Source organism: Uranotaenia lowii, chromosome 2 (genome assembly GCF_029784155.1).
Source record: "Uranotaenia lowii strain MFRU-FL chromosome 2, ASM2978415v1, whole genome shotgun sequence".
Lineage (NCBI taxonomy): Eukaryota > Metazoa > Arthropoda > Insecta > Diptera > Culicidae > Uranotaenia > Uranotaenia lowii.
The window spans coordinates 135,525,683-135,540,304 of record NC_073692.1 but is presented as its reverse complement, the minus strand read 5'-3'; the positions used below and the strand labels follow the sequence as shown (position 1 = coordinate 135,540,304).

General features: G+C 35.1%; 1 protein-coding gene across 1 annotated transcript; it reads right to left on the bottom strand.

The window, feature by feature from the left end:
• Positions 1–1,250: 1,250 nt before the first annotated feature.
• Positions 1,251–14,267, bottom strand: LOC129747256 (uncharacterized). The gene is made up of 2 exons (XM_055741365.1): positions 13,356–14,267; positions 1,251–1,683 (listed from the first exon to the last, which is right to left on the bottom strand). The coding sequence occupies exons 1-2, from the start codon at positions 14,172–14,174 to the stop codon at positions 1,423–1,425; spliced, it is 1,080 nt and encodes a 359-aa protein (XP_055597340.1). The 5' UTR covers positions 14,175–14,267; the 3' UTR covers positions 1,251–1,422.
• Between the last annotated feature and the right edge of the window lie 355 nt (positions 14,268–14,622).

Genomic DNA, 14,622 nt, shown 5'->3' with positions numbered 1-14,622 from the left:
TATGCATTAAAGGGTTAATGCTTTTACAGAGCTTCAGCAAATTCTAAAATCGTCATAATGTTTAAAGTAATTATAGATCTTGGCTTGTTCTAACTTTGTTCCAAAAACGGTGAATCTTTTTTTTTAATCTACAACGTTTCAGAGTTAAAAAAATCTATTTTTTCAAGGTATTTTTTTACTTTCACTGTAACTCCTGAGGGTGATGAGAAAGGACTTTGCCATATGGAACAAATTTATGTATTTTGGTCAGAGAACCAACTTTGTCGAAGACATCAGAACCCTTAGTTGAATAACAAGAAAGTTAGCAATTTTATCTTTCTATCAGTGAGAATTATACCACAATGTACACCTTGTAAAACTATACAATGTTTCCAAACACAACAAATGCCTAACTCTTCATCTAATACAGGCTAATTCTTTTTATAATTTTCATGACATGTGTCTTGTGAACCGCTTTTTAGAGTGTAAAATTGTTTTGTATAAGAGTCTTCTGAATTTATTTCAGTTGTCATAAGAACACCTTATGAAAAATAGAAGAAACGGCGTTGTGAAAATGTAATGAACACATTGATTCATTCCATCAGTTTTTCATCGTCTATCGAAGCAAACCTCGTGAAGTTTTAAGTTGTCCTTAAGTGAAATATAACTGTGATCTTTTCAATAGTAAGCTCTATAAAAGATTTTCTTGTAAATTTGTTAACTAAAATACATTTTTTTTGTTTACTTTCCAGCATAATGACCGAAAAAGTGCAAGGACCGAATGCGGCAAAAAAAACTTCGTTAAAATCGAGGGTTGATATGCTGCTGATGGTTACATGGTATTATTTCATAAACACTAGCTAGAAAATAAAATCAAAGCATTTAAAATCTTGATTTTTTATGGTTATTTGTGACATTTCCTATTTTCATAAGATAAAATATCTTCTTTGCACATTTAATACTACCGTGAATAAAAGTTTTGGGAAGAATGACAGCATGCTGTTAAATTCCTTAAAAAACGAATAAAAGTTCAACCACATTAATAACTTGTTACAATCCTTAACACGGCCTTTATGAAATTTGGAAAAAATGTTAACATAAATTTGGTGTTACCTAAATTTAACCAGTTGAATCCTTTCATCATTTTGTTGGAAAATCGAAAAAAAGATATTCTTGAACAACTGGTTATCTAGTAACTCTAGCATGCAAGGATTTCTTTCAACTTCCGCCATGGAACATTTAAAGTCCAGATATTGACCAAAATAGCCCGCTCAGCTGAGCAATAACAATCTTTTATGACTGTCAAATAGCAAATAATGTAATGGATGAGAAACACACGAATAAAAAACAACTGTATGATTTATATCTCGTTTTCCAGTCGTGGCCAACGTCTTCTGGAATCCGGAAAGAAGGCTACTAGCTCGAGCTTGACCTCGTTTCACCTCACCCATCCTGTAGCAACTCCCGGTAGGGTTTCACCATCCGGAGCAGGGCCGTGAAGGGAAACTGAGCCTGGCAATCGCCTCCGAGCCGATCCAGAAGATCCCGCAGCCCGTTGTGATAATGCTGAAGCAACGAGTCGAAGTGCTGTCCTCGAAACTGGTCACTGGCACAGATGAAGAAGAAGTAGCCCAAATCGAGCAGTGGGCTGGCATAGCGCGAAGATTGCCAATCGGTCAGGATCACACTGGAGGCAGCGAGGCTCTGGAATTGAGAAAGGAGCAGGAAATTGAGAAATGTTAGCAAAAAAAAAAAAGAAAATTGGACGAGGGTGAATGTCATTGTCATTTTTGGAAGCAGCTTTGCTTCATACACAAACACAAACAGTGAACCACAAACAGAGCTATACAGAGGAGAAGACCTTCAAGATAGTCTACTTTCGGGGGAAGGCAATGCATTCTTCTTTCTTTGTTGGCCGTGGCCTTTGGCATGACTTTAAGGTTGAATAATACGAAATGGAGCAATCGATGCTGGCATGTTAAGTGAATGCAATGACCCAGTAAATTGACTATCCAGCAGATGGGTAATAACACTTTGGCCATCGTTGTTCCCATGGCATTTTCCAATTTGAAAATTTAAATTGCCCTCCCCGGGATGCTGTCTGTCGTTAACTATGACAAAGTGCCATCAATTGACACCACCGAACATCTATGCGATTAGTATAAGCCAAATTTATCGATAGATTGTTGCCGTTTGAAAGTGCCCAGGTTTATGGAATTCATGATTTTTATCTTAAATTTTTAAAGATATCTGTTTTAATGCTTATATCATCTAAACTGTATTTGTTTAGATTTTAAGATGGACATACAAGGTCCGGCAGTTGAATTGCTACATTGAAATAAACATGTAAATTGATCAAAACATGTACATTGATCAAATCAACTTTTTATTTCAAATTCATTCACTTTCTCTTGAAAACAAATTGCTTTTTAAAAATTCACTGGTAAAGTTCGACTTGTTCGCCCTTGAGTATAACCATTCGCCGCAGACTGTCGAGGAACGCATCGTATGAGGCCCGCAGGTGTTCTTGTTGTATTTTATCCCAGGCTGCCACGGGATGTCGCTTCAGGACCTCCACACCTTCATGTTTCTTAGAGCAGACCACGGCCTCCAACATACTCCAAACAGCTAAGTCCATAGGGTTCAGGTCTGGCGTACCTGCTGGCCACTCGGAGCTCGAAATGAACCCTGGAAAATATTGCGCAATCCAAAGTTGGATTTTCTTCGCTTTGTGATCTAGCGCTGAGTCCTGTTGGAAAACCCAATCCCTGGAACCAAATTGTCAACGTGCCCACGGTTCGACGACATTCTGTAGAATTAGTACCCGATATGTATTTTGGTTGATTTTCACTCCTTCAGGGACAAAAACCAGTGGAGTCCGGCCATCACTGATGCTGGTTTCTATCGCCGGGTGGCCGTCAGCAAGTTGGTCATGATCTGTCTGGCCACCAAAATCTGTCGTTCTGCTTATTCACGAATTGCTGTACGGTGAAGAGTTTCTCGTCGGTAAACACGATATTTTTAAACTTTCCTTCCGCGGCCCTCTACAGCAGCGCCTTCGCTCTTTTTACCCGTTCTTGTTTCTGCTTCACCATTAGGTCTTCAACCTATTGGATCTTGTAGGGCTTGGTCTGAAGTTGGGGAAAGGTTTCCTAAATGGGCCTATCGGGTTAAATGACCCTACGGCCGTTTGACGAAATGGCTGACAAGACAACATATCTAATCAATGCATTTTGAGGGTGATACGCTGAACATAAGGCAAGAAGGAATTTTATGAATAAACCAACTCAAAAAAATTAAAAAAAAATCATACAAGGTTTTGAAAACTTTTGATGTAATATTTTGACTTTTAAAAATTATACGTAAAGAAGCTCAAAACAAAAAGTTGGGTGGTTTTGGTTTCTTATTCAAATGAACCTTAGAAGTCAAACCAATTTAAGCTTTTTTGATGATTTCATAATTATTGGAAAGTGGAATAAGAGAGTGTTTTTGTATGCCCCCATCGTGTTTGTAAAATGCCGCTATCCTAAAATAACAGGTTAAATAGAATAAATATATGATCTTTATCATAAAAACTTCGAATTTAAGCTCTTATTTACAGCTTTAGAGAGAATTGAAGATCTCAAAACAGATTTGGTAAGCTTTTTCTTACGAATGAACTGCCTCCATAATATGGCAATCCTAACTTTTGTTTTATTCTATGAAATAATAAAAGAAACAGATTTTTATAAAATTTCAGCATTGTCGTATGAAAGTTATCAGTTTCTAGCATTACCAATGAAGTTATACGGAAATATTGCCAATAAACCGAAATTTTACCTAAATCATAAATAGGCGCATTTAGCCCACACGGTTTGAGGTTCGGCAATTTTGACAACAGTCATAATAAAATCGATTTCTCAAAAACTGAAGGAAATTTCGACACAAAAATTACTCCAATGTATAGAAAACAGATGTCTGCTCATGTGTTTATAGTTTTTGCACACATATTTGATGTAATGTTTCATTAAATCAGTATTCCGCTTAATAGGCGCATAAAGCCCGCTCCTCCCCTTTATCTTTCAGGATCCGACGGAGACTTCGATCCGATATGTTGAGATCCTCTGCCAATTAAGTGGCACTACGACGAGGATTTCTCTTAAGGGGGGGGGTAGGGTCTAACGGGTATAAAAAAAACACCATTTTCACGATTTTTTTCTGGAGCTATCGTTCAAACAAATGTATTCAAATTTTTTGCATTATACAAAGCATTGTTAAAAGAACATTTAGTAATTTTTTCGTAGAAAAATATTGAAAAATGAGCCGGTGACGGAGCATTTTCGAGGATGCCTTTTAGAAAACAGGATTTGCGGTGGACACTGTATCTCAGCACAGAATCATCTGAAGTCAAAAAATCAGAGCAAAATATTTTTAATAGATGTTTTTCAAGACCCCAACGTTTTTATTTAACTTAAAAATATTTTTATGAAATTTTTGTGGCTGTTTGAAGTAAAAACTACGATTTTTCGCTTAAAAAACCGCCATTTTTCACCTGTAAAATCTCCCCAAAGTAAAAAAATCAAAAAAGAAAAACGTTGGGGTCTGGTATTTTATATATAGAAAATATGTTCCAAATTTGAAAAGAATCGGATAAGTAGTCTTCAAATGACGATGTCCACGGACTTTAAAAATGTGCTTTCGAGAAAAACGCGTTTAAAGTTTCTGCTCTTGCTTTCTTGCAGTATTAGATAGGAGGAGATAAAGGCCTATAACTTCTACAGTTTTGCTTCAATTGACTTGAAAATTTGACACAACATTCTTGAAATGTTTTACAATAAGAAAATAAAAAAATAAAAAAATCGATTTTTTGAAAAAGGTTAGACCCTACCCCCCCCTTAAGGCGCTTCTTGACGATCTTCGCCATTGCAGGTGTCACCACAGTAGGTCAGCGTCCCCCATCATACCGTTTTTTTGGCACTTCCGGTCTCCAGGTATCTTTAACTGTGCGGTATACAAAACTTCTGCACACACTTATACCGGACAGCTCACGGTCCTTCTGCCGTTTGCCAGCTAGGAACAAGGCAACCACAGCGCTACGTTTCTGTTCGAGATCCATTTTTCCGGATAACACCTGACTACAAAAGAAACACTTACATCCAATGATAGCTAAGACTAAATGTAAACAAAACGACGAGGGTCGTCCAACACTGTTTCGTGTGCAACGAAATAATTACTGTTGAAGTAATGTAGCAGTCCTTTTGCCGGACCCTGTAGATCACTCTAAAACTCTGTGACACTTTACTGAAGTTACCAAAATGTTTGAAAATGAATTGAATTTTCATGACTGTACCAAGCTATTAAATGATCTCGCTAACTTTGAAATACCAAGCGCCCGTTCAGATTTTACGCAGACGTCGCCTTATGTATGGATCAGGCGCCTGCTGATCTCATTGTACTCAGTAGATAAGAGTAACGAACGACAACTCAGAAGATGTAAAATTTGACACTCAGCGAATGCAATCGCATTGTGGCGACAACTGAGTAAAAGTCGATCAGTTTGAACAAGACTTAGTCAATACTGATGTTATGAAATCGTTTGGTACATCTTTGTACCTGAAAATAATCACATTTTCGTAGATGATGGAAAGAATTAAAGAAACATGAGCTATCAAAGAACGAAAGAACACAGCAAAAAAGGTATTGTGAAATTACATCAAATACCTACACATAACTTGAGTCGCAAATGTTACTTATTATTACATCATCATGATGTATCCGGCTGTTTGCAATCTTTGAATAATTATTGTACCGCTCATGCAAACGGGCATAATTTCCTAAAAATGAAAAATAATAAAATAATATTCGAAGATATAGCTTTGCTTACATTTTTATTTAATTTTGGTAGTACTTACAGGCCAAACAAATACAGCTGAGGTCCGTAATCTGTTATTTACTTTTTGAAATGAATCAAATTTGAACGTCAATTGAGGAAAACATTGACTACTTGATACGAAATCACAAAGAAGTTTGTAATATTACACTACACGACGTATTCGCATTGTGTACATCGTTTAGATGTATTATTGCAACAAAAATCCCTAATACTACATCGTCTCCAGAAATTACATCGTCTATCGTTACATTATTGTTTGCTGTGAACATAAGCCGTAAATATCATGAATTTTTCGAAAAAGATACAACGACTCACCGGCAGGACTTGAACCTGCAATCTCCGCTTCAGTACAACGGCGCGTTAGCCAATTTCACCACGGTGAACGTGATGAAACCGGCGAACACGAGCAATCGAGCTCTGCCGATCAACTGCTGGACCTTCTATCGAAAACCAGGGTTGCCAACTGTTTTCGAAAAAGTCTGGAAGATTTTGAAAAAATATCTGGAAATATCTGGAAAAGTCTGAATAGCTTGCTTTCCTTTGGGGAAGGTGGTGACCTTTTTTCCCAATTTTGCAGATAGCCACTAATCGCTTACTAATCGTTTGTTTTTGACACTATCACTTACGTGTTCTGTTTGACTCTCAATTTGACGCACAACTTCAAGCATTTGCCATTATTCCTAACTTTCAACCACTTCTGCATTCAAAATTCATTAATTCTAATCATTTACTGCCATATTTCACCATGACCATTTTGAATTTTCATAGTTTCATAGAACAATTTACGTCCTAAGCCAAAAATCTGGAATTGTCTGGAAGATATGTCAAAAGTCTGGAAGTCTGGAAACCTCCAGCAACCTCCAGGTCCAGCAGTTGATCGGCAGAGCTCGATTGCTCGGGCTCGCCGGTTTCATCACGTTCACTGTGGTGAAATTGGCTAACGCGCCGTTGTACTGAAGCGGAGATTGCAGGTTCAAGCCGGTGAGCCGTTGTATCTTTTTCGAAAAATTCATGATATTTACGACTTATGTTCTTTCGTTCTTTGATAGCTCATGTTTCTTTAATTCTTTCCATCATCTACGAAAAAAAAACAAAGTGTTCCGGAAGATTCCTTCAGAGAATCCGACAGGAAGTCACAATCACAATTTTCAAACTTTCACATTTTTTTACCGTATTCACAACTGAACAATCGTTTTCCATGTGAAGCACTGCATTATCAGTACATTCTGCGTGTATGCATCGACTCATAGCTAAAATGGCACCAATTGACATTTCTAAATTGTATTTAGGAATCACCTCCCAGCAAACATTTTCGTAGATATATTTAGCAACAAACTTTGTCATACTTTATTTTATACATTATTGAGCAGGGATAGGTAAGCAAACCCGCAACCCGCGGGCCATTGAGACCTCTTTGTGCGGCCAGCGAAGCTTTTTTCAAATTAATAATTTATTTTTACTTTTTGAATTTTACTTTTTCTATGATAAATTGTTAACTAGCCAGAAATAATTGCACTTATAGGTACTAAACCAAAAAAAAATGTCAGTGATTTCAACAAATATGCACTTTAATTGGTTAGAGCTGCATATGCCCCCAATCACTCATATTTTTTTACTATTTTTCTAGCATTTTGAGCATTTATTGTGTTCTTTCATACACATAAGTATAATATTATTTATACTTGCGTAATATAAAATTGAAAGTACCACTTTAATAATCAAAATCTCAAAAAGCGAGTTAGTATGGCAAACGAAAAATCGAAAGGCTACCGATGATCACAGGCAATCTCATAATTTTAATTAAGTCATAAGACATTTTGTTTTATTTCAAGCAATGATAAAATTATACCATAGAAATGTTCAGCAAATAATTTTTTTTGAAAATTTGAGTTTTTTTTCACAAAAAGGTTAGTTCAATAGTACTCAAATACTGGGAAAAATCAACAAGTAAGTTATTTTTGCTCTTAAGTAATTACGGTAATGAGAAAAGTTTAATAATAAAGCCTGGGTGAACCTATTAAGATTTTTTATCGACATGACCCAGCATAAATAATTCTGGGTTCTTGACAAAACAAATCTGTTATTCTTTAGTTCTACCAAAAAAGTCTTTGATCGTTTTTTTTAAGCCGTTTTGAAAAAAAAAACATTGAAAAATATTGCCAAAGTTCGATCGATTTAGTCATTTTACTTGGAAATTCGAAATCCACATTACTAAAATCATAAGATTTCATTGATCAGCTTTATAAATCCTATCTCAAAAGTTTTTAAATTGTTTTGAAAAAATCTACGAAATCTGTAAAAAAATTCTAGAATCTAGAATGCTTACTGTAATTTTGACGAAATTAGCTTCAAAATCTTAGAAATAATGGTTTTTTTTTAAAGATTTTAACAACCTTGCTCATTATTTCAATACGTGATCTTATACGAAAATTCTTATTTTAAAACACAGTTTCTTCACCGTGTGTAAGAAAAAGATCGGGACGTTGAGGACAAATTTATATTGTGGAAGAACTTCCCGAAAATACTCACAGATAAAAGTAATAAATGTTCAATAACGATTCAACGTCCAACGCTGAGAAGACAGTGATATATATCGAATATATTATTCTCACTATCAGCTATTGCTGTGTTATTGTCCCAGAAACTTGGAAATGGAAATGATGACAAATAGTTACATATGAAGGCCTTCAAAAATTTTCCTTTTCAATATCAATGGGTCTCTTTTTGGAAGAATGAATCGGTATCAAATTTTGAAAAGGGCGAATGCGCCGACAGCACTGTTTCGAGATAAACGTTCAAATTTTGGCAGCTCCATAAACTCCCAGCTAAAGTATGATTTTGTTTTCTAAATTTCTCGATAAACAAAAATCATTCAGATTATTTTGTAATCTCAAAATGTAGACTTTCAAAAGTACGTTTTAACCCAGTTAGTAACTTCATTTGTATACATTTGGCGCATTCGCCCTTTTCAAAATTCAACACCGTAATGTTCTGAAGAAGTGCAAATAAATTTAAAAATTAAGATTAATATAAAATGCCAGGATATAAATACCATGGGATGTAGCTATTAAATTTTGGCTGGTATTGTCCACCTTGCATTAAAAAAATCGATGTAATATTAAGGTTTCCTTAAACTTTATCGTTTTATAATTTAATTTTAAAGATTTTATTTTGTTAAAAAAATATTTAGAGGTTAAGCTCTGTTAGTTATTTATAAATATTATTTTGAGTGCGTCCCACCACAAAAAATTCAAGTTCAATTTGGCCCGTGGGTTCAAAAGGTTGCTCACCCCTGTTATAGAACCATCAGGCGCGGATCTAAAGATTGCTTCTAGGGGGGGTGATTTAGTAAATTTTCAAAAAATATGACCAAAATTTTTTGAGTGATTGGTAAAAATAAACACTGTGACAGGAAAAATGTTGATGTTAGAGATGAAGAGAATTCAGCAACATGTAAATAATGTTAAAGACAATTTAAAAAAAAGTTTGTTCAAAGAATTCTGTATATCTGTTTGTGGCTGGCTTAGCCATAGGCATAACGCAGACAATTTTTTTTTTACTGGTATGAAGTTGAATTTACGTTTATTTAGTCAGCTGGGGATATGGAATGACCATTTGTTTATTTTTACCAGATTAGAAATCCATAAGCAATTTAATTTTGAAAATCGTACTTTATTAATTTTCAGTAAAAAATAAATCTGTTGGTATGATTTCAACTAACTCAAATGAGCATCTCTGGTTTATTAACTCCATCAGTGAGGTTGACTACAAAGAGCGGATAGACTTTACAAAAATAACCTTCTTCAGTTTTGGAAAAAAAAAAACTAACCAACTTTTGAATGTTTCCAAATGCTTTGCACTTGCGTATCGTTTTTTTTTTTCAAATGCTTGGAGTATGGAAACGAAAATTGTGGTTGAGGTACCCAGTGTCTAGTTGAATTTTAAGCTTTATGATATCATCGATAAATGAGTAAGGTTTAGGATGAGCCTTTATAACAGCACCTATATCGGGTCTGCAGCAGATGCGAACGTCTGATCATTCTGGAGGTCAGATTTGCTAGTAGAACTTGAAAACATTTCGATGCTTTTATGGTTCCCCTTATAATCAAACCCCTCAAAAAAAAACCCTTCAATGTATTTATTCAATAATTTTACATATTTTTCACTTGAAGTTCCATTAAAATATCAATTTTAAGACGGGCATCAAAAAACAATCTAAAATAAATAAACATTTAAAACACAAATAAGCAAGTATCTAAACAAACAAAACATAGATTGCTTATCATTAGTTTTAATTTTACTAAAGAGGTTTGCTTAATAGATTCGTCTCTTTATATCTTATTGTATACATACAGCGTTATTTTTTTGCGGTGAGTTTAGAAAAACAAGTCAGTGGCTTAGTAACAAGATTTAACAATTGAACAGTTTTATTAATTCCCCCATTTAGGTTGACTACAAAGAGCGGATAGACTTTACCAAAATAACCTTGCTCAGTTTTGGAAAAAACTAGCCACCTTTTGAATGTTTCCAAATGCATTGCACTTGCGTATCGTTTTTCTTTTTCAGCACTTCGACTTTTCAAATGCTCGGAGTATGGAAACGAAAATTGTGGTAGAGGTACCCAGTGTCTAGTTAAAATGTTAAGCTTTGTGATATTATCAATAAATGAGAAAGGTTAAGGATGAGTCTTTTAAACAGCACTTATATCTATTTCATAGATTAATGGGTCTGCAACAGATGCAAACGTCTGATCATTCTGGAGGTCAGATTTGCTAGAAGAACTTGAAAACATTTCGATGCTTTCATGGTTCAGAATATTACTTTTAGACAGGGCCGTAGGAAGAACCACCATGTGGAAGAGGGAGGGGGGGGTGTTTGGCGACAGTTTTGAAAACAATGCATGTGTGTTTTTTAACGGCAAATCCTCCAAGCTTTTAATGACAAACGAGCTTTATTCGATACCCAGAATAAGGCAAAGAATAAATTCGTTATTCATTAAAAGCTTGGACTGATTTGCCTTAAAAAAACAAACATATTTATGAAAATATGCCCTACTATAAAACGGTTAGCTTCATTTATACAATGAAAGCTTCAGTTAAAATGTAGAAACTTATTTTTAGATATGGTTGAAATATTTGAAATTTTTCTGGAATCTGGTAGATTTTTAGCATCGAATAAGTTTGTTTTAAGAAAATCTTTAATTTCTTACCAAAGAATTCACATCGATAAAAATGCATCAAACTTTCAAAGATAAAATAAAAGATTAAAAATATGTTGCTTGCTTGATCCAAATCGAAAATTTCAATTTGAAATTTGGCTTTTGAGAAGACTGTGATAAATAGTATTCAATACATTAAGAAAATATGGAATTCCTTGCAGATTTTCTACTTTGAAATTTACAAGTCTCTTTATCAGTTAATATTTTATTAATAAAAAAAACATGTGGATAATTTGATTTTGCATTGTACGAAAATTGTTGAATAAACTCGAAATCTACTTTAAATTTGAAATTTTCAGCTGAGTTGTGACATTGATTCAAAAAATTGAATTGTAAAATTGAATGAACAAGTTTGCGATCTCCTGCGATTTTCATCCTCAACGAAATATTTTCTAGATATTTTTATATTGGTTTAAAAAAAATATTTACGACCTGAATATGAATCTGAATTTAGAATGTTGATTCTGCATCTGAGTTTTGAATCTTAAATTCAATATTTGAATTATAAATATGTTTCCGAATTTCAACATTATTTCTTAAATGTAAAAACGTGATTTCTCAATCTTAATTCCAGAACAGAATTTTAAATACAGTTAATTGCGTTACTTAACGTTTTTAAAAAAAATGTACCAAGAACTGAAATTCGTTTCGTTGCCTACAATCATAAATTCAAATTCAGATATTTTGTGGATTCGATCTAAGTTCACTAATTCAATTATTCATTCTGAATCCGATTATTGAATCTGAATTGAAATACGAGATTTTGAATGATGACCCATTATTTGTTTGTTATCCTTTTTTCTTTTCCATCTAAGAAACACTTTCTTTGAATCACGCACTAAACTATTAAGAGTATTTTCATAGCAATGAGAGTGAAAGTGAGAAGTTTCACTCCAATCCGCACAAAAATCTGCTGTAATGCTTAAGGAAATTCCTTAAAGAGTGAGGTGCAAGCTTTATCCTTTTCGCACGCCCGACGCCAACATGAAGTTATACATGCGCATAATTCAAGAATATTTTAAGTCGCTTTTGTATTCTTATGCACGCGTAAAAATGGTAATGTCAATGTTAAGATATTTTGACACATGAAAAAGTTATATTTCATCTAAATTGAGTTAAAAAAAAATTGAGAACATTTTACTGATGATTTACTGTTTCCGCTTGGAGGGGGTGATCACCCCCATCACCCCCCCCCCCCCCCGTAGATCCGCGCATGAGAACCATCCCATAAAACTCGATAGGCAGTATACAAAAAAAAAAATTATTTCTAGCTTTAGAGATAAGAATTATACAAATTGGGCGATGTTCAACACCTTATTCGCACATCCTGAAAATTTGCGAGAGAGCTTAAGATTTGCTCTCAATGTATGCAAACCGTTGCCAGGGACAGTATTTTTTTAAGCATCCCGTAGCTACAGTTTTTCCGAAGCATGTTTTCGGGTTTTTTATCTTAGATCTTAGATGAAAAAAAAGAGCTGAATATTTGTTGACTGATAAACATATTTGAGTTGAGTTCAGAAGTTTCCGAAACTATAAATTTAGTATAAATCTGTTGAGAAATAAGAGAGATATATCGGTTTTAGTCAGGAGTTTCAAATTGACACTTCAGAAAATCTAACGGGTAATAATTTCTGGACCAGATGAAGGTTGTCGTTGTGAATCAGTCCCTGATCCAAGGTTGTCAAATATTTGCTGTTAGTTTACATAAATTATTCAAATAAACTATTTGTCGTTTGGTTAATTTTTTTTAATTCCGTTACCCAGTTTAAAATATCAGGTTACAATACTGGTTTTTTTCACATATATATTTTAGTTTATTGTGAAACAGTAAATTCTTCAAACATATATGCAGTAAAAAAGTATCAATATTGATTTAATGTGGGTGAATAACTTAAATTATGCTTTCAAGTGAGGCTCTCAGAGCCAAAGGGATATCCAAAGGGGAGTGCAAAAATGATTGATTTTGAGTTTATACTGCCAAACAAGTCTTTATTTATCAAAATATAGACTTTTTAAGATTTTTGGAATTTTATTTACGTTCGAAAGAAAAATAAAAATGTTCGAAAAATAATCGAATTTATTTCGTATTCTAAGATCCCGAAAGCAGTCATAACGCTTCCCGAAACAAAGGCTGTCAAAATTGATACTTTGAATATCAACAGTTCTATTTTTAATCTTATAATGGTTTGATTGCTTAAATAAACAAAGCAATAAAAGCCATTATCGATTTCCTTTATCATATTTTTACCACATAGACAGTCGCTTTGATACAAAATTCATACATACCTCGTCATGTGTGTAGATAAGATTATTGATCCAACAGTCCCCATGGCTGATGACACAGTACGGTTCGGCTTTCTCGAGGTCCCCACAATCCGTCAACACCTGGAACATCCTATCCTTTATCCGTTGAATCTTGTCCTGATCTGCGGCAAATCGAGTCTTCATCGTCACCAGAGCCCTGTCGAAACTTTCCTTCATGAGCGAAACCAAATCGTTACTCTTAACGGAAAGTTCCTTTTCCTTGAGCTGCTCAAACAGTTCCGGTTTACTCGCCTTCAGGGCAAACGAAATGGCATGCAAACGACCCAACTGGGTCATCAAGATCCGGGAGTGTTCCACATTGATCGGCTCAAACTTGTCCCAGTCCCAGCGTTCAAAATTTTCATCGTACTCCAGTATGATAGCGGCTTCCGGTTCCTCCTTTTCGGTATCACAATGCGCCAGAAAACATTTGGGAGCAGCGAAAAACCCTTCCCCACTGGCTTGATCTACCCCTTTCTCCGACTGGAACTCATAAAACGAGGGCAATATTTCCCGGTAAAACAGCACTTCCCGCCTGAACAACGCCAACGACCGAAGATCGTCATTGGGAGGCACTTTGCACCACAGCACCATCTCCCGATCGTCTCCATTGATGATGGCCTTGAACACGAAGCTCACGAAACCATCGCACTCAATGCAAGTTTCCTCGTCAAAATCCACCGAGTACAAATCCGGAGTGAAACCCTGCTCTTCGGCTATCCGACGAATCGCCCCGTACAGATAATCGTTGAACATGGGGGTAATTTTTTTCGTTTGCTTCAGCTGATCTCCGGGAGCCATTTTGGGTGGACAAAAAAACAAAAATACTGATCACTCAATGAAGTAGGGACATAAAATACTAAACGCGGGCACACTTGTTGTTTCCCAGTCTTCGGTCACTCCATGAATGAAAAACCGGTTGGGAGAGTGAGATTTAAATATACTACCTACATACCCACTATAACAACAAAGCGTGTTGGGTGAGGTGGTGAAATTGATTGAAGTAACTAGTAGACGGGGAAGTATTCGTGAGAGTATTGCTGCAAATGTGTTTTGATATCTTATCAATTGACACACAGCAGAGCACAGCTGATAGTGTAAAATTCGAATACCTACACAACACTTAGCAGCGACTGGGTTGGGATGATCAGTTTCATAACAATCAGATGGATATAAACTTTAACTATTATGTGCGCTTCTTCAATTTTTGAAATCTTTATCAGAAGATCCCTTTGACAGAAGAAATATT

Coding starts and splice junctions, on each gene's coding strand:
- LOC129747256 (XM_055741365.1), bottom strand. CDS start 14,174: ATGGCTCCCGGAGATCAGCTGAAGCAAACGAAAAAAATTACCCCCATG. Junction 1,684..13,355: donor TTATCTACACACATGACGAG/GTATGTATGAAT, acceptor TCTCAATTCCAG/AGCCTCGCTGCCTCCAGTGT.